Here is a 20,844-nt window from a genome sequence, read left to right as displayed (position 1 = left end):
GGTAAAATACTGAAATCACAATAATTTTCTTCATAAATGCTCGGCCATCACTCTGAGTAATAATAGATATATGGCACAATGAAAAATTGGGTTTCGAAGTCACCATTACGATGGTGCTCCCGTCAGAAGGATATCGGACATTGCTGTTTTCGTGCTCCGTTTGTTGTGCGCTGAATTTCCAGCACACACCGAGCGCCAACCCTCACCTCAAATTGTCAAGGCACACACTCACAACCACCTTCCTTTGACACTACGGCATGCAAAATAAAACAGTTGTGTCAGGGGCAAGATACTAGTAGCCTTGTCATAATAAATCTATTCAAGATTCAAGATTCAAATCTATTTTCACTTCCATCAAATAAACAAAGAAATTATATACAATACATATGTATAGGATATTTGTAATAGTTGCAGAATGTGATATAACAATGTACATATGAAAATGAGTAGCGGATGGAAAAAACGCAATTATATCTTTGCTAATATATAAAGCGTATAATACAACTTAACTACGGATGGGGATGGAAATGCAACAGAGCCCGCGGGAAAACAACAACAACAACAACGTGGAAGTGAACGCAACATGGACATGCAAGTTTAACCGAAGAACGTGATGCTGTCACCAACTGCGAACTTAATTTCTTTCATCCCAGGATAGACTGGAGAGTATAGTGGGCGCCTTCACAGTATGACCTCTGCGTGTTTTCAGGCAATTCTCTGATGAAAATATCCCTATGCAAACACGCTGCGTATAATTCATCTCAAGAGTAGTGCATCGTGATAAAAGATGCCAATATTTCTTAATTCGAATTTGAATGATAAGACACTCATGTGCTTACAATCCTACCAGACATCCTTATGTGCGTCTATGGGTGCGTTTATCAACTCTTTTTTTTTTACGAGTTGATAAACGCAAAGCTGTTTTGAAAGCCCTTTCGGAAAGCCTTTTCGAAAGCCGCAAATTTGTGGTTTTCCAAACAGGTTTCCTAAACAGGTTTTCAGAAACCTGTTTGTAAAAGCCTTTTGAAGTTGATAAACGCAAAGCTGTCTTGAAACGGCTTTGTAGTATTGTACTGCAGTTACGAACAATGCACGCCTTATATGACCTCTTCTCCTCGGGTCGAATTGCGCAATGCAGCTGTGCAGTGACGGGCCAGTTATCGTGTTCGCGAAGAGTTGATAAACGCAACTATTTTGGAAGCCGTTTCTAAAGGGCTTTGGAAACGGCTTTCGAAAGGGCTTTGGAAACGGCTTTTGAAAGCCGTTTAAACAGGGGAAAGTTGATAAATGCAGCCTTTGGCAGAATGAGTGATTGTTTGCCCTCCTAATAATGTTGCCCGAGCATCTAAAGGCGGAAGAGGAGCAATTTAGAGGACAGACGGCGAGTTAACTTGGCAGTGGCGGATCCAGAGGGGGGCGCAACCGCCATTTGTTGTTGAATAAACGCCCCCCCCCCCTTTATTTTTCGTAAAAAACAAAAGAAAGAAACAGAAAAACAATGAAATGAAACCCGGAAGTGGCACCAGAAATATTAGTCACGCCCCCCCCCCCCCCCTTTACAGAATTCCTGGATCCGCCCCTGGTTGGGGAGACACTTCGCTGAATAATGATATCAGGAGTAGGAGACAAGCACTGGTTGATATTGGATGAGCCCCGAGAATCAAAGAGCAGCCAAAGATAGTACAAACTGAAGAATCACGTGACAAAAACTGTTTTGAAAAGACGAACTACCACAACAATTTTTTCTCTTTTTCCTTTTGTTGGTTTTTATGGTAGTGTTCTTCGTGGGCATGCGTTTTTCTTCAAGTTAATAATTCGTATAAGTATCCCTTCCATCAACACCTAAACCAATCCGTACCGAAGCTCTTTTATGTCTTTGGAGCGTTATCGCTGTTCAATGTAAAATCATAAAAACATGATTATCTACTCACTGATGATCACTTGAGATTAAAAAAGTAAGAATCCAGAACTTTTATTCTGCTTCAAGCAGAGTTCCTAAGGCGTTCTCCACATACAAATTTCATGATATAATTATATATTTTTATGATATTAATATGAATTTTATAACATATAATTTTAAAAGTATGAAAGGATTAATTTCAGAGAAATCAACGCCCACTTAGTTTACCCGTACATGTGGTCGGCGTTAAGCAAGGGCGATTGAATATTTCCTACACAATGTGCTATATATGAAATTGATGACATTAATCACACCCCTGCTACTTGGGGATGTACATCTTCTCCAAACCATCCCGTATCGAGTCGCTTTGGTCATCCTGTGGTATACTAGACCAGGACCTGTTATAGACCCGCAGCCGTGGTGTTAGAACCATTGATGACTTTAGCGATGATCTACTCGGTAATCTATAATGTAGTTTGATTTTCGCCAAGATCTTCGTCATGTTCGTAAGCAGAATTCCTGGAGATTTGTTCAGTACTGGCGTTTGTGTCAACATCGGCCGACTCTGTTGTATGACAAGGAGGACGATGATGGTGAAGGAAGACGAGAAAATCAACCAGAATTACGTCAATAGAGTTTTAGAACTAAGACTGTGTAGGCCTATATGTATAATAACCATAGTTTTCTCTAAACGAAGGTAAAGCCTGCTGTATGGAACGGTACTTATTATTTTTCAGTGGTCTCTTTTGTTTCTCCAATTTATTGACAACTTTTTATGGCACTGACATAATTCCCATGCCAAATTTTCACCGTCAAAGTAGAAAACTAGAAGCGAGTTTGTTCTCATGGAGTGCCTTTCTATGATCACAAATATAGGTTTTCCCGGCCAATTTCGCACTTGTGTCAGTCCAATTCCTAATTGCTGCATTCAATTTAGCAAAATTTAGCGTAGATGACATGTTCGGTAGTTCAATTTTATGATCTCTTCATTCAAATTCATTTTGGAGCATTCAAATTACCTTTAGCGTCATTCTTATTAACACTTTTTCAATTGAAATTCGTAAAACTAGCACCATTTCGTTATTCGTTCATTCAATTTAAGAATGATATAGTCACGTGATCACGGACATGTCGCACTCGTTCATTCAAATTCATTTTTGGGCATCCAATTTAACATCTTTTGCAGTCAATTTAGCACGCATGTTTATGCTTTGGTTCTTTCTTTATTTTTTTTTTGTCAACACAGTTACTGTTTTGCAAGCGTCATTACATTTCATATTTTCGTACTTATTTGAAAGATTTTGGCAACAGGTTTTTTTGTTTTTCTTCAATGTGCTTAGTGATTCTTCCAGTCCGAAGATTTAGTGCATCATGACATTGTGGCCACAACTTATCTGGCCGTTGAGTGCTTTATTCCGAGTGTGTCGGCCAGTTCTAGGAAGTCAAGGTTATTATCATCAAATGTTTCTATAATTCTTTTTCTGTCTTCTTGAGAAATACGTCTGTATCTAATTTGTGCTGTCATGACTGTAAGAAGATGAAGTTCGTATTGGTACATGTAGGCCTAAAATGACATGTATGAAAGAAAAGGGGCGTTACAGAAAAACAAACCCGAGTTATGTATGGTAAAAAGTATGATACTTTTACTGCTTAACAGTGCGTGGATGAAACAAAAAGTCACATAGAAATACGCGTTTAAATGTTATCACCTTTTCAAAAGAGAAATAACATGACGTTAATTTGAATGAACATGTTAGGAATTTGACTGCCCATACGCGAAATTGAATGACTGAAATACCCCTTTCGGCCAGTGTTGGCGAATTTGAATGACTGAAGAGCACGTGCCAATTTGAATGCTCGTTTTACGAATTCGAATGGCACATGTGCAAATTTCATTGATCGAAATGCTAAATTGAACGACCAACTTGCAATTTTGAATGACAGAATGTGCAGTGACGAGGATTTTCGCTAAATTGAATGAACCTTTTATCAAATGGACTGACAAAAGTGCGAAATTGGCCGGGAAAACCTATACTATAGTGATCTTGCCGTCTTCTGTTTGTGAGGTTCATTCAGTCAACTAAACAGCACATTGGTAAATATATTGTTAGTATCATATCAGCGTGGCTGATCACACAGGGGAAAAAAGGAATAGATGAAGCGAAAAGAGACGGATCGTCCAACGATTAAGGTTACTGAGAAAATAGACGGACACCACACCCAGCTATAGGCCTCATTAGCCATGAACTCACCTTGTTTTAGGTTGGTGGCTTCCAAACCAAGTTCTTCAGTATCATCTACCCGTGGGTGATGCAGTTCCACGGCAAGATAATAGCTCCAGGACCCGAGAGCAGACCCTATAGTTGGTCCAACGATGGGTATGACCCACCAGTGGAAACCCCGTGGTCTTTATTCAACAACAAATACCGAATTCAGTTGACCCAGTTAGTGCTCAATGAAGTGACAGTAATGGCACTATAGCGGTGACTATGTGGCAATCCTGATAATACTGTTAAAGCTTTTCGGCCATTTGAAACACTGATAAAACCTAAATGAAGAATAATGACTTCTATAACAGGGTAGAGAAGAAAAAAATATCAAACTACAGTTGTATATACTACTTTCAAACTGACTTAACCGGGCGTCTGTTCACAGAGGCCACAATTTATATTTCTCTGGTGTTGTTACCATATATACGCAGGTTTGACTGAACAGTAGTGTTAATGAAATTTTAAAAAAATGGAAAGAGGAAGAATGAATGAATGAACCAAAAGACATCCTCACATCCAAATGTCCGAGCCATAGCCAGCGGCCGCCAGCACCAGCCTCCCAGACAGGTCAAGCGTAGGATTGAGAGGCGCTCCAGCGTTGTAGCCATAGGCGTGGATGATGAGAAAGACGATGAAGCCGAAGAAGAGAGGGATAATGCCCTGGGGTGGGGCCTGGTTGCGACGATCAGCCACGGCTCCGATGAGCGCCAGCATCAACGCCGTGTTCAAAATCTGCATCAAGATTGTGGTAGATTATAACGTACTGCTATTCGCCAAACTCGATGCCTGGCCAACAAAACACCATAGATCATTGATTACACTTGTATTCTGAAAACTCAATCAATTAATCAATCAACCTATCTCTAACTCTCTCTCTCTTTATATATATATATATATATATATATATATATATATATATATATATATATAAACCCCTCAAAAAAGTTTGGAAATCTGAGTTTGATCAATCATTTCTCATTTTTCCTTAGAAATCAGCATTTTTATGGAGTGAAACATGTATGCGTTCAACCAAACAGATAAACAAACAAACAAACACACGCACACACACACACACACACACACACACACACACACAAACATCTCACAAAATCTTGCCACATTAACCACAACAAAGACATGAAGAAGTGAAATGGCATGGTCTTGGTTTTATTGGTGGGTTTCATCTTTATTATGTCTTCATTTTGTCGTTATTTTGTCTTTACTTTATGTTTACATTGTCTTTATAATTGTCAATGAACATGATCGGGGCTCAGTATCTGGTGGACGACCCAAGTGCTTGCACCACCGCCTGGCACCGTGTCCTCATGCTGTTGATTAGTTTCGTGATTCGCTGTTGAGGAATGGCGTTCCACTCGTCAACCAGTATCTGACGGAGTCCTGCCAATGTCGTTGCATTTGTGACCCTCTTCCCCACAGCTCGGCCAAGTTGATCCCAAAGATGTTCTATGGGGTTGAGGTCGGGGCTGCATGCAGGCCAGTCCAGTCTAGTGAAGCCCTCTCTCTCTCGAGAAAGTTGCGCACAAGTCTCGCTCTATGTGGTCTTGCGTTGTCATCTTTTTGAAGCATCTCAGCTTTAATTTGCCCTATGGCGCGGGCTTTTTGAACATTGCTTACACATGGCATGATGTACAACCATAAAACTTGATGAGCTATCAAAATTGTCTGGCATGGCACCACTGAAAACTTGAATGTGAAGTTAAGATGTCTGTTGAAATTTGCCTTTATGGCTGACCAGTTGAGAACAAAAGACATAATACAAAAGAACATGTTGTCTATTTACTCTTCACGACCGTTCTCATTCATAAGGACAGTTCTTGTTCATTTTGCAGCTTTTCAATGCAGACCTTATCAGACGCTTTTGAGTACAGCCCTTTACTTGATAGCGTAATCATATTGTGTAGGATATTTCAAAGAGATTTTAATAATCTTTCCATTGATAGCATGCATGTATTGTATAGTGCTTACAAACTGGAGAAATTTACAACTGAAGTCAAATTTCCAAACTTTTTTTGAGGGGTTTATATATACATACGTGTTGAGAATTCACGTATTGGCTCCAATATAACGAAGAATCAAGAAATAAACTAGTAATGCATTTTTTTTTTTTTTGCCAATAAAGAATGAGTTTATTGTACTCGAATTTTCGGTGGCCTCCACCTTCTTCAGGAGTCTGCCAAAAAAAAAATGCATTACTAGTTTATTTCTTGATTCTTCGTTTATATATATATATATAACATATAAACAATAGATGATTTATATCATAAACTGCGTTAAGATTTAACAAAACGTGTTCTAAACACTGATTGCTAGATGTAGATGACACTTTCAGTAGTACACTATCAGTGCATCGAAGATAAGTTTGATACTATAAAAAACATGATAGCTCAATGGATTCAGTTGTGAAAACTCTTGAAAAAAATACAGGAAAACAGGAAAAAGCAGTATGTGTAAGCGAAGAAAAATTGGTCACCAACTGAACGCCTATATAAATTGTATCGATATGTCTCTCAGAGAATTAAACAAAAAAGATAAATGACTTGTATCCGTGATTTTTCACTTGTGTTACTCTTTCCCCCAAATCAGTCCGTCAACTGACTGATAGCTGAGTACACAGAACCGTCGGCATTCTCTTGTGTGCCTTAGCTCTCGCCACGGTCATTTACTCCATTCGTCCACTTCCTGACGATACCCATCCATCCTGTTTTTGTACGTCCTGGCCTTGCCTTCCCTTCAACGTGTCCTTCTACCGTCATCTGTGCTGTCTGGTCGCCGTTTCCAATGACCGTGTTTCCACATACAGCTTCCTGTTCCTTAGCTGTATGGGCAAGAAGACCTTCTTCTTCTGAAACTCCTCGCATTGATCTTCCTATCTCTCCAGCTGACCTGGAACATTCTACGCCATACCCACAGCTCAAATGCATTTAATCTCCTAATTTCCCACAACTGAGACTATTTTCATTTCGTCGTTTTGATATCATGCCGAAAGAGGGAAAGAGAAAATGAGAGAAAACATCGAGAGATACTGTGGAGAAAACACTTCATTCCTAGCTACTTTCAATCCATTTAATCACCAGCAAAAGTATGTATTATACGTGTAATCATCAAATAATAGTAGTAAATCCGAGGGGTTGCTCAAACCTGTTCAAAAACCGCTGTAATCGGTGACAGGAAAGGCTGGGGAAAAGTGGCGAAGATTGAAGCTGTCCCATTCTCACCGAAAACCTGTCGAGTTCCACCGTCCAGATCATCAAAAGCGTCTATGATTTAGTGCAACAGAAAATAGATCACGCTCAAGTGAGCAAATAAAAACGAAAACAAACTACTGCATCTGATTACGTAGAATTGAATCCTTCGAAAAAAAAAAACGCTCTCTGTTTGTCCATGTGTCTTTCTTTCAATCTAGAGAAGGACCTATCATAATAAGTTTTCTGAAAACACAAATTAACAGAAGACCACCTTTATACTAGGTGCTACAAAAACATTTCCCACTTTTGATCCATAACAGTTTGAAAACTACAAATCAGAAAACACTGTCATTGATATGAGTAATAGCTGAGTGGTGTACAATTAAGTTGCAGATGATTTTAATATGAAAACATAAATCATTTTCGTGAAATCCATGGTCAATTCAAAAGTTAGGTTCCAGATTTTGGTCAAATTCTAACCCTATGTACAAAATTTGAACATTTTTTGATGTGTATGTGAGTGTGTGCTTACAATGGCCCTGAACAATGGACATGAATATCACCTGTTCAGAGCTCTGCTGAATAGGCTTCAGGGGTCTATTGCTCCAGGCACATGAATGCTTTATTGATAATTCATGTGGATTGCCCTGGGCACTGCTAGTCTGAATTCATTGTAAAGGGTGAAATGTATGCACATGAAAAAAAGTAAGCACATGTATTTCCATGTGCTTGCATATACTACATTTCAGGATGAATGAAGACTATAGCTGTGATAGTGGAATTTCTCATGAATAAATTGATAATACAGCATTTAGACCCTGGCCATTGTCCAGGACCATTGTCTGGGTGTTAACCACACACTCCCATACACACCAATTGACCACTGTGCCAAGTGAAGGTTTGTACAGAGGGTTGAAAATAGAGCAAAATCTGAATCCTAACTTAAAAATTAATCTTTAATCTCATGAATCTGGTTCATGCTTTCATTTTTAGATTACTTCCAACAAAACTGTACACTATTCAGCTATTGCTCATATCAATGTCAGTGTTATCTGATCTATAGTTTTTGAACTATTAAGGATAAAAAATGGGAAATGTTTCTGTAACACCTAGTACTTATACCATGTAGCAATTCAAGAGTGATCGGTCTGTACATAATTTAATATTGTTTATATATATATATATATTTGTTTCGGCTCATTTTGTGCTTCTGCTTTAGACTACTAAAGTCATGCAGATGATACTATAGTTAAATTCGTGTTTCTCTGTCGAGAGCCTGTACTGAGTCTTGATTTCCAAACGCGTTCGCTGAAGGGGGTGAAGTTCAACGAACATTCTGTCGTGATTAGTCCCCAAGTTTTCATCCTGCGCAGCTGGCCTATTGCATACTTTATCGATGTTACTTGTCCATTCCGACAGATTTAGAGTGTATCGGAGCTGTCGTGAGATCTTAGATTGTGCTTCCACTAAACACCATTCTTATATAAGCTGTTAAAAGTGTTCCTTCTTCAGACATGTCCTGGGAACAATCAATACATGCACTTCGTGCTCTAAGTCGAAAATGTAATCCTGGTTGTCTGTTTACGCAGGACTTCAAAGAAGACACGCAATAATCAGATCTCGTTGAGATTAATGGATACATTGTTGAAGATTTGTAAACGGGCTACCGGTTCAGTTCCCCCAGTGCCAATACTCGTGGCCGAATCGGGACATAATTAAGTGATTACACAAAACCATCCTCATCAAATCTGTACAAGTAATCTATACTATAGCCCGCAAAGCACGGATCTAAAGACTTCGTGTTTTGTTTTGAAGAAGAGTTAGAAATTGATTTGTGTGTATATGTGTGTGTGCCCTGCATTAGCTATTTTGCAATTGTTTTATCATGGACGGGCTTCTCGTCTATGATAATATTCTCATGATATATAATTTCCAGTGTTCACATTCACGGTTAGTATAAAGATAACATTGTTCTCCTCTACCAATCAATCCCCCTCCCATATTTCTCTATTAATCTCTCCGTCTTCCTCTCTCTCTCTCTCTCTCTCTCTCTCTCTCTCTTTCTTTCTCTTAGATAATTGTACCGTTAAGAGCAATTGATGAAGAAAGGAAAGGCAACTGTTCCTTTTTAATTTCCTACCCTGCTACATTATAGATCATAATCATTTATTGGAATCATTACACATTAGATCTATTTTTGACGTTTTGTTTAGAGTGAAAATGTAATGATATACCAGTGTATGTTTCAGGTCAAATATGGATAGTTTAGTTTTGGTTGAGAGGGGGATTCAAAGTTTATCTTTTTGCGAGATAATTGGAAACCATCTGTAAAACATTAAAGGGTGTATTATTGTAAGAGGAATTCAATGTATATTTAGAATTATATGCTTATTGTATCACGAAATTGTTGGAAACATAAGGCCCCATCTTAAATAAAAACTATATCACCCCTTTAATACGTAAATTCAGACAAACAGAACTGTGGAAGCTTCATGAATCTCGGTGTAGAACAGTCAAAAAGAAAGACAATGGAATTTCGACGTTTTTTCATGTGATACTGAGTCACAAACACATAGCCATTGGTTATGACCGCTTGTTCGTCAGATGTTTTAGAATTTTTCAACTTTTTGATAATTCAATCCATATTCATTTGATTTCATTTTCTTCTTCCACAGAACATAACATAATATACAAAAATTACGAATGATCTTGAGAACACAATAAATGACTATATGATGAAAATTAGAGGTGTTAACGAATTAAAAGCAAATGCACATATTTTCCAACCAATTGTAATATGTGGAGTATCCGTGCTCTGAGAAAAAACAAAATAAGGGGTCCACTACAAAGTGCAGCTGACATACTGTGGACAAAGCATGCAATCGACTCATGATCTTACAAAATAAAAATATAAAGTCAGTCTGGACATGGCAGACATTACAGGACAGAAAGAAACAAACATAAAAACAAAACACAAATACATGTACATGTACAAAATCACAGCAACACAGTATGACTGTATAGACAAGGCCTTATACAAGCTGTTATTGAGGAATCAGAAAAGGGACGTTCAAGAAAGCTGCTTGAATATCTGATGATTCAGTGTAGCTCTATAAAGCTGTGATGATAAAATGAAAATATGTATTTCACTATCTGGGGATGACGATATTTATATTCATTACGGATTAATTACAAACGCTGTCTCTTCGGTAGGACTCGAAAAGAGGCAAAATATCAGCTTGGGCTAAAAAGACTATATATAACGAGAGAGCGTTGTCTTTTTTTATTTCATCGTTCGGAGAATCAAAAAATGTAGGGCCTGTGTATGTGAATGTATTTTGAGCTTATGAAGTCCTTAAGATCAGTAAGTGAAAACTATTCGAACACCTAATAGGATATTTATGAAACAATTCATTTCTCTGATATATGAAATTAAACGTATGTGGGGTTGTATTATACTTCAATTAAACATTATTGTTTCATTATAAGCAATACAAATCTTTAATTTGTTTGAATTCTGTAATCCAAAAAACAAATGGTGAATCTGACTGGATGCGCGGGGCGAGTCCGCTTAGATCATTTCGGTAGCAACTTTTTGGTAATAACAGCAGTTTATCTAACAAATGAATGCTGGTGGTTGTTTCCCCATGTTAAAATTCCATAGTTTCAGCAAGTTAAAATCAAGGAATGATATAAATTCAACAAAGAAGAGGAAGGCATCAATGCAATCTAAATCTGTTGATGATACCAATGTTACGTGGAATAGCTGTACAGATGTTGACCCCAAGATGATTTATTATCGACAGTGACAACCAGAAATTTGATTTTAGATATATTTTCCAAAGGAGTGCCATTAAATATATCTGTTGATATCTGTTGGCAAAACTTCATTCGAATGGCTAAAAGTCATGTACTATATACTTGGCTACTGAAGATTTAGAGACAATTGATTTGCTCTTATCCATCGAGTAACTTTTTGCAATTCGGAATTTATTGTTCATACCAGGGAGGTGAGAGGAAACACCTCCCTGTTCATACAAAAGTAATTGGAGTTTGGTGCGAAAAGAACACATTTGAATCATGTGCTAACAGTGTAGATCACTGGATATTCGAGGATCTGCAAAAGTCATACTGAACCACCCAGTGGAACATCGCAAGTAATATCTTTCAAGCTTGAATATTATCCCTTCATAATGTACATCAACTATACCTCCCCCTACCCTTACACAGTTATCTTGTTGAAATGTTCAGATTATAATGTGAAGGCATAATATTAATTCAAGCCTATGATAAAACAAAGAAAAGAGAAAGAAAAAAACAACGTGAACTTTTCTTTGAATTGACTTGTACGGCCATACATTGTGAAAATTCGTATGATTTTCATACTTATGTGCTCGGTAACATCTGAATTAAGAACTCCTGTAATTTCTGACTTTTTTTTACATCTGGCTTTCATGAAACTTTGTTGTTCTGTTTCTTTGATTTTGTTTATTCGAAGTAAATTCAGCATGTCACGACGACACGAACAATCTTGTGTCTATAACAAGGGACAGCATAATAGAAATTACTACCTGTGTAAATCAAGTAGGCTGTGCCAGCTCCGAGAAAACCTCCCATAAGTTGTGCGATGGCGTAGAAAGGGACCTTCCACCAGGGAAAGGCGCCCACGGCAGCCAGGCCTACAGAGACGGCTGAGTTTAGGTGACCACCTGACCCCAGGGATATATCATAAAAGACGCTTAGTAGTTGGCATGTCAAAATATATCATGTAGGTTTCACGTAATTTAGTACGTTACAAGCGTGCATACGTACACTGTATGCTGTTAAGATTTTGGTCGCAATACAGTTTCCTATATATCTTTTATACATCTACCGTTTTACTTACAGGCATAATTTACCATTTGCAAGATGAAACAAAAACCCAGCATTAGTGCTTAAAAATAGTTCTGAAATGTGAGTTAGGGATAGAAACAACCAATGTAAAAATTTGAACCAGTATGTGAACAATAGTTATGATAGAAAATGTTTCCAGACTAAACCGCCTACAGTTATGGTTTAATGAGACAAAATATCGATATCTCCTTATATTTTAGGCTTTATTGCGAAAATTTTATATGGTAGGATGTTTTGTAATGCAACTGACCTATAGGCATCAAAAGTGATATCTTGAACATTCTAGAAATCACTGCTCCCAAAGGTAAACAGGACCTTTAATAAAGGAGCATATCATCATAACAAGTAACGTAAGATGATAAAAGTCATTTAATCTCTTCAGGAAGAAAATTGAAATATGTGAAGACAGCGGAAAAAGAGAGTAAATGAAATAAGAGGAAACGAAATGGAAAGGTTAACTTTCAAATGTTATGTTGCTACGAAGGCTAATCAAACTACAGAAGAGAAAGGACATTAATTTGCATCCTTAACATCTACTTCTCCAGAGGTATCTATCCTGTCGATTGCCATAAAAACTTTACGATGAGGATTTATTATAAATCAGCTGTCGTTCTCTTCCAAGGTCATTTGGTATGCAAGCGATTAAAATCAAAGCTGATAACGATACTTAACGACGTCAAATTTATTTGCGATGATTGGAGAAGAGACCTGTGCTGACAACTAACAAAAAAATGGCAAAAACACCTGATAAACTTTCAAATAATTTCACGCGGATATAATGAACAAAAGCTTGAATGCAATGCTTTGATCTTTATTCATCAAAATTCAGGTTTTATATTTAATTACAATACAAGGTTGACGTTAAGCGCCGTTAAACATTATATTCTATTAGACATTAGACAAGCCCTACTTGTTTGACGCCTATAGGTTTTGTATCAGGGAAACCACTCTATTAGCCTTGAAAAAAAAACCCGCATCACTACCAATAACACGGTCTATCAAAGACGTGAGATTCATGTCGCCCCTCACTCCGCCGCTCTCTCTCTCTTCTCTTTTCTTTCCCCCAACTGTTCTTCTTCTTTTGTTGCTGTCATGTACAATGTACAGTATATCATGAAAGGATTGACTGACAAGTAATAGATTCAGTTGTAATTCGTGGTTAAAATAAAATAGACTAAAGAATAGAATTAGATTAAATCAAGTGAATTAAAAAGAAAATGAAACAAAGAAAATACATAAAGAAAATATAATACAAGATAGAATATTACATCAATACAAGCTCCACTGGGACGTGGTACATCCAATAATATAACATCTGGCCTGTTGTACAAAACATTTCACTTTTGTCATACAACCTTTATAAAGCGTAGCCAAACACACATATCTTAGAAATATCAAACACTTTGTTTACTGCGCAGTCTATACAGAATCACTGCTCATCATTATACTTATTAATGTATCCATTTCATTTCATTTACTTCATTTCCAGCAACAAAAAAAAATGGAATTGCAAATATACATTCAAATAAACATAATTACACAAAATCAATACAACAACGAAATCAAGAAAAATACTGTGAACTGAAATACAATAAACGATGTGACTTTATGACAAATACCGAAAGAAAATTGATCGGAAATGGAGGGGACGGTTGAAAAAAGCGGAACATGTCATGAAACTAACCTCTAATTGCTGAGCGAACAAGACTAGGCAACTTGCCAAAAAAAAAAACAACAACAACAACAACAAACAAAACAAATGCCCACACATTCCACAAACACGAGGAAGCTTTCTCGAAAGAAAAAGGATTAGCGTGGAAGGAAACAAACAAGAAGAGACTGAAGGAGACGAGGAAAGGACCAAGGAAAAGGAGTTGGAGGGTCAAAACCAACAAAGCACCAGATACATAGGTTTACCAAGATGTAGAGAAGATTTTAAAGGGACTGCACGGTACTTGTTAAGGTGGGGATTCATGTTTTGAACATTCCTAAATGAGATAATGAGAAGCCCCTTATGAAATATGAAAGAGCATGTCATTTTAAGAAGGATTCAACATTTATTTGATGAAAATTGGTTTTCAAAAGGCTGAGATATCCAAAAAAAAAAGTGATAATAATAAAAGGTGACAGGCCACGCCTTTTATTAGGATATCTATGTTTCGCCTTGTTTTTGGATATCTCAACCATTTCAAAACCGATTTTCATCAAATAAACTTTTGATACCCCTTAGAATTGCATGCTCTTTGACATCTCATAGAGTGGTTTATGAATATCTCAATCGCAAAAGGTTAAAAGCTAAATTCTCACCTCGACCAGAACTGTGCACACCCTTTAATGATATCAAGAGACGATAACCGATCATGATAAAAAACGAACTTGAAATCAGGGCTAACAAGAATATAAACATTCTGCATAGGAATTTCTGAGAAAAAAAAACACCTCTCAAAGTAAAAGTATTAAATCTTTAAGCCTCCTTCATACTGTTACTGAGAGAATTCTACAATTCAGGGCCAAAAAACAGAGATTATGGATTTTGAAAAAAAATAGTCCTAGCCAAGTGCAATCAAATTCATCCCATGGTCGGGTAGGATGTAAATGGACAGTTTTGGTTTAAACAAAGATGGAATCGAATACAAGAAGGAGAGAATGATTGGTAAATTGTACGTAATTTGTCCTGAATGCAAACGATACAAATTAATATTAATCTTTATATGTTGTTGCCATGAAATGGAACATCAGTATGGCATCTTCACGATTAGGTACCAATAACACAAAGGTCTGTTTTCTGTAATAATAGTATTCTCTCTATATAATTATGAGGAATATGTGTTTCACAAGGCGAGTGCGTCATAATAGATTAAAGGGGAATTACAAAAATACATGTTGATTGAGTGAATAGAGCATTATTAGTAGAATACGTCAGTGAAAGTTTGAGGAAAATCGTGCAAACCGTTCAAAAGTTATGATCTCTTGAAGTTTTGGTGACGAGACCGCTGGATCAGAAGACTACTACGGATCATGACATCACATAATATGGACTACCATATAAAGAAAATATAAAGAAAATTAAACATTTTTTCACTTTTCTATCAAAATGAAAGAGGACTACCTCTTTCAGAAAGCAGGGGGAATAACATTACCCTTGACATTATGTCAGTAACAACTATAACAAGTTTAGGGAATGTGTTTCTGTCATATGAAATGATATCATGTGGAATTTTCTTTTTACTTTCTTTATATGGTAGTCTAAATGTGATGTCATGATCTGTAGTAATCTTCTGATCCAGTGGTCTCGTCACCAAATTTCAAAACTTCATAACTTTTCAACCGAATGTCCGATTTTCCTCAAACTTTCATTGATGTGTTCTACTAATATTGCTGCATTCACTCAATCCACATGTATATTTGGCTTTAATTCTCCTTGAAGTAAGGTGATACCAAAGTAGAGTACAACATAAAAGATAATTCTGCATAGTTCTGAATGTCGCAATAGGCGTGTTACATTGGCTGTAACTTTCATGTGAACAATGTACTCTGGTGATTGCGTGAGAGCCAAACGACCATCTCAATAATCAAGGATCCGGCAGTGCAATGAGAAGGGGAATTTCAGCTGTTTGTACAGACAGACGGTACACGTGTTGCATTGTTAACCCAATTTACTATTGAAATCAATACATCCTTCTATTGTGTGGATAGACAGCGATGCGTGCAAACAGAGAATGTAAATATTGTGCAGTTTGTACTTGACAGATTGGTAATCTGATATGTTTATCTATAGGCAGCAACGCATCGTGCTTTGACAAAGTAAAGTATGTGTGCAGGCTGCGTCTACTCCAGTGAAATGAAGAATAAAGAAAAAAAATAACAACAGGAAAAATATGTATGACAAAGGTTTATCGGGGACGATTGTCATCACTATTAGGGCATAGCCCCCCCCCCCCTAACAAAGCTGATGACTTCTTCAATTTCAAAAGTGTGTCAAGAAAAAAAAAGAGTCAATCGGATGGTGATATGACTGTGTGTTTTTTCAAGAAACTGTTTGGTGTGACATTGGTGCGATTTGTGGTAAACAGTATTCGTCAGAAAGAAGTCTTCAAATCGTTCGCTTTTACAAAGCTCATTACATGAAAGCCTGGGCAGAAAGGAAAGCCTGGCCACATGACAGCCTGGCCACATAACTGAAGAAATAATGATATGAATAACGATTCTTCTCTGTCCTGGTGTACTATTTGGACCTCCGACTCACATAAACACCATGGATAAAGGGATAGCATTGTCCTATGTCCTTGCATAATGACGATATTAAGATACCATTACTGGAATGCCTATTGAAATCAGAAGTAAAACCTCACGAGTCGAGAAAATCTTCTGTATCTAGTATACAGACGCATCATGTGTTTTGATTAAAGGACCAGTTTCTTCGAGACAGTCAATGACGTGAATAAAGCTTGTCTTGGATTTCTGTTAATTCTTAAAGACAGACTAAGTGAAATGACTTTGTTGTCCCTAATATTATGAAATCAGACACAGAATTTCAATTTCATAATTAACGGACTAACAATTTTTGTTAAATCACCATTGTAACAGATTTCATCTATAATTTGAATACAACAGCAAAACATCTCAAACTGGTCTGTGAACTACTGTGAAAATTGAATGTAATTACAATGCAATGTATAATATAGAAATGAATGTAATTCGTCGCTAAATTCTCAAGAGAATGAATAGTACTTCATATTCTCTCTGAACAATCGTGTTGGCTCAACATTTCATGTGTAGCATTCATAATGCGTGAAAATTTGAATAGCCCAAAAGATGATGAATAAGAGGACAGTCCACACCCCCATGAAGTGACGTCACCTTCCAGAGTATACGGCATGCATAGTGTATAGTTCTTATTGCTCTTTATTTTACCCCTTGTCTATCCCTTATTAGTAGTCCGGCGGGCGTTTTTTTTTTTTTTTTAAAAGACGGCACAGATTGGGGCATGGCGCGTATTAAACCTATGGGAAACACGTTGGGTTATAGGGTTAGGGTTTAAGGTTAGGGTTAGGGTTAGGGTTAGGGTTTGATGGTTAGGGTTAGAGCTATAGGGTTAGGGTTAGGGTTAGGGTCCCCAATCTGTGCCGTCTAAAAAAAAACACGCGTCCGTCGGGATCCTAACCATGAACACTATTTCTGATCAGTCTGCCTGTTGCGCTCTTCATGCACCAACCCACTCGATTGTCGAAATCCTCGCGCGTGACAGCTGTCGGTTACCATGGTCACACGGCCTGCTTGGTTTTAGGACCCATGCTGGAATATTACTTGGGGGGGGGGGGGGGGCATTTCATGAAGGAATTTGTTGGATAAAATATCTGACAAGTCAATTATATCCGACAAGTTTTGAGAAATTCTGTAGTCTGATTGGCTGATTTCTCTGAACTTGTCGGATATAATTGACTTGTCGGACATTTTATCAGACAAGTTCCTTCATGAAATGCCCCCCTGAGCTTTATTTCCCTAGTACACGGTATTGTTTACATTCATGACAAATCTCATCATTATTCCACCTTCTACTTGTGTATTTATGCCATACTGTTACGCCATTTTCTATACTTTGCAACACACCCCTTGAATCTCTGCAATCCCAGTTGTTGTTCTACCGATGTCCTTACTAAGGTTATATTGTTGCAACATGTGACCTTTCTGTATTCTATTTAGCTGGATTTTTTGTTTTGTTTACTTTAATCGGTTTCCCCAGTTATAGTTGGTCTTAAAAATCATCCACATTCTAAACTTCCCCTAGTCTGATTTATCACTACCCACGGGACCTGCGGCTGTACAAGCTAATGCTTCAAGTTTCAAGTTTCAAGTTTCAAGTTTATTTAACCAATTCATTAAACATTTGACATTTTACAAAAGGATACAGCATTAAGAATAATGAATGGTTTGGGACCCCAAAAGAAGCAGAGCTTGTAAAAAGGGGTCCCGGATAAACATATAAAACAAAGCAAAACATACTAAAGTTTTAAACATATTAACAAGAAGTATAATAGTAACATATTTACATAGGACAAATGCAACACGCGCACACACACACACACACACGCACACACACACATTCAATCACACAAACACGTGTCACAAAAACTCTCATGCACATGCATATAATTTACATGAAATTGCAGAAAGATACTTTCTATTTTACTATACTTTTAAATTCAGCTTCCCTGATCATTCTTGTTTTACAAATTTCCCTCAAGATAAATGCGACATGTACGTTTAAAGTTGGATAGTGATGAGGCTGACCTAATTCTCAATGGCAAATTATTCCATTCTCTAATACAAACATATACAAATGAATTTTGGGCAGTTTGAGTTCTTGCAAATGGTTGATGAATGAGATTACTTTTACGCGTATTATAAGCATGAACGGTAGAATTTAACACAAACGCATCCTTCATGAAAGATTTCGGATCACCTTGTGTCTTAAACATAAAAATCAAGCAACTCAAGATAACTAATTTTTCAAATGGCAAAATATGAAGTTGAATAAACAATGGCAAACTTGGACTTCTAAAGTTTGAATTTGTAATATACCTTACAGCTTTTTTCTGAAGAACAATCAACTTATCTATATGAGTCTTATAAGTATTTCCCCAAGCTACATTACAGTACATTAAATGAGGCATAACTATGGCATTATACAGAGTAATTAAGGTTTCTTTTGGTAAATAGAGACGTAACTTGGATATGATACCAACACTACGAGAAACTTTAGTACAGACGTAACTGACGTGGTCTTTCCACGATAAATATTCATCGACTATAACGCCTAGGAATCGTACATTTTGGCTTCGATCAATCTGGTTACCGCCTATGACAAGTGGAACAATGTCATTTTGGATTCTTTTCCCTCTTAATCTAAATACAACATATTGAGATTTGCTAGTATTCAATAATAGTTTATTACAACAAAACCATTCAAATATATTACCAATTTCATCATTTACAGAGTTTATTAAGGGTAACAAATAGTTGTGGTGGGCAAGTAAGCAAGTGTCATCTGCAAAAAGCGAATAAGTAAACAAGCTAGATGAATTGATAATGTCATTAATATAAATAAGGAACAATAAAGGGCCTAGGACTGAGCCCTGTGGAACACCACATGTTACTTGCCTCGACTGTGATTTAACTCCATTTACCGTTACACATTGCTGTCTATTTTGCAAGTAATCTTTAAACCAAGCTAGAGCTACCCCACGAATACCATAATGCTCAAGCTTACACAGGAGTATCGAATGGTCAATAGTATCAAAAGCCTTCGACAAATCTAAAAATATACCAATACAATACCTGCCACTATCAATAGCATTAACGACAGTATTCACTAAATTCAAGACACCCATGCTCGTGGAACATTTTTTCCGAAAACCAAATTGCTGTGGAATCAAAACACTATATGATTGAAGATAATCATCCAATCTTTTATACACAATTTTTTCAAGGATCTTTGAGAAAATGGGCAGGCCCCATCATATTTTTCGCATCATGACCACAGTTTGATTCGCATATATACAGACCTTGTGTTTATACCAAATCAAACTTTTGTTCATTCCGATGAAGTCTCATCTAAATTATGTTTTGTAAAATTTTCGTATTTATATACTTTATTGTTGTATATGTGAGAAATATGAATATAAATTGAATTGAAATGAAAATGAAAATTTAGACATGCATCTCACCTGATACCCCGAACCCAGAGTAGATGGACAGTGCGAGAGCCATGCCGATAGAGAAGGCCGTTTGGAAGTTCGACGTCGACATCGAGAGCGTCGCTCGAGCAACCACTCCTCGCACGAGGACCTTGGAGAGTTAGCGCACGGGATGGAAGCGAAATGTTGTCGAAAATGGTCAAAATAATGTAGGCTACATGTATCGGTACGATTTAGGTTTTCATGTCGTTTGTCCTAACAAACAAAAACTCTATGATGTTTTCATATCAAGAACCCCAATCCCCCGAATTTTAACAACTTTGTTTTATTTCCTGAGACCACTCTTTTGAGAAATGAAGGCAACAAATATAAAAAATTAGCTGTAAGAGAACAGTTGTGATGCATCGTGAATGGTCTGAATTGTAAACGTGTTCCAAGGACATCACGGGTTCGCGTCACGAGATCCACACCAACGAGTCAAACAGCCGACGATCATAGACACCTCGTGAATAAGACCCATAATGAGCTCGACAGTAAGTAGAATGGATCCACGAGCTATACGGTCCACCAGCTCTACACTAGGTAAATAAGGCCCTTTAGCTCGACACGACGGGCAAACAGGGCACACAAGTCCGACATTAGGGCAAACAGGGCCCACGAGTTCCACACTGGACAAAGAAAGCCCAAGATACCGACTTTACATTACAGGACTAATGTAAGCAAGCTGTTGGGATTTTTTTTTTCCTAGTGCCGAACTCATGAGCTGTCTGACTCGTGGGATGTATGACACGTGGACTTTTTTAAATGTCCGTGCTCGTGGGCTGTATGACTCGTGCTTGTCCAGCTCGTGGGTAGATCTCAACATGATTCATAACAAT

The 20,844-nt window shown here is 37.3% G+C and overlaps 1 protein-coding gene across 1 annotated transcript; it reads right to left on the bottom strand.

Moving 5' to 3' along the window:
- Positions 1-2,364: 2,364 nt before the first annotated feature.
- On the bottom strand, positions 2,365-20,078 carry LOC139727226 (aquaporin-9-like). Its single transcript, XM_071638184.1, has 6 exons — positions 19,997-20,078; positions 11,948-12,085; positions 7,330-7,448; positions 4,685-4,902; positions 4,153-4,307; positions 2,365-2,465 (listed from the first exon to the last, which is right to left on the bottom strand). Exons 1-6 carry the CDS (start codon positions 20,076-20,078, stop codon positions 2,365-2,367), a joined length of 813 nt encoding a protein of 270 aa, XP_071494285.1.
- Between the last annotated feature and the right edge of the window lie 766 nt (positions 20,079-20,844).

The sequence above is a fragment of the Diadema antillarum genome, unplaced genomic scaffold (assembly GCF_040938485.1).
Source record: "Diadema antillarum isolate AM-2024a unplaced genomic scaffold, OU_Dant_1.0 seq00000123_RagTag, whole genome shotgun sequence".
In the NCBI taxonomy this organism is placed as follows: domain Eukaryota; kingdom Metazoa; phylum Echinodermata; class Echinoidea; order Diadematoida; family Diadematidae; genus Diadema; species Diadema antillarum.
The sequence above is the reverse complement of the archived record's forward strand: the minus strand, read 5'-3'. Positions and strand labels throughout refer to the sequence as shown.

What these genes read in the sequence shown, in the direction of transcription:
- LOC139727226 (XM_071638184.1), bottom strand. Translation starts at nt 20,078, where the DNA reads ATGTCGACGTCGAACTTCCAAACGGCCTTCTCTATCGGCATGGCTCTC. An exon ending in CTCTGGGTTCGGGGTATCAG is followed by an intron (nt 12,086 to 19,996) that starts GTGAGATGCATG and finishes CCCTGGGGTCAG; the next exon opens with GTGGTCACCTAAACTCAGCC. An exon ending in TTACAGCGGTTTTTGAACAG is followed by an intron (nt 4,903 to 7,329) that starts GTTTGAGCAACC and finishes ATCTTGATGCAG; the next exon opens with ATTTTGAACACGGCGTTGAT.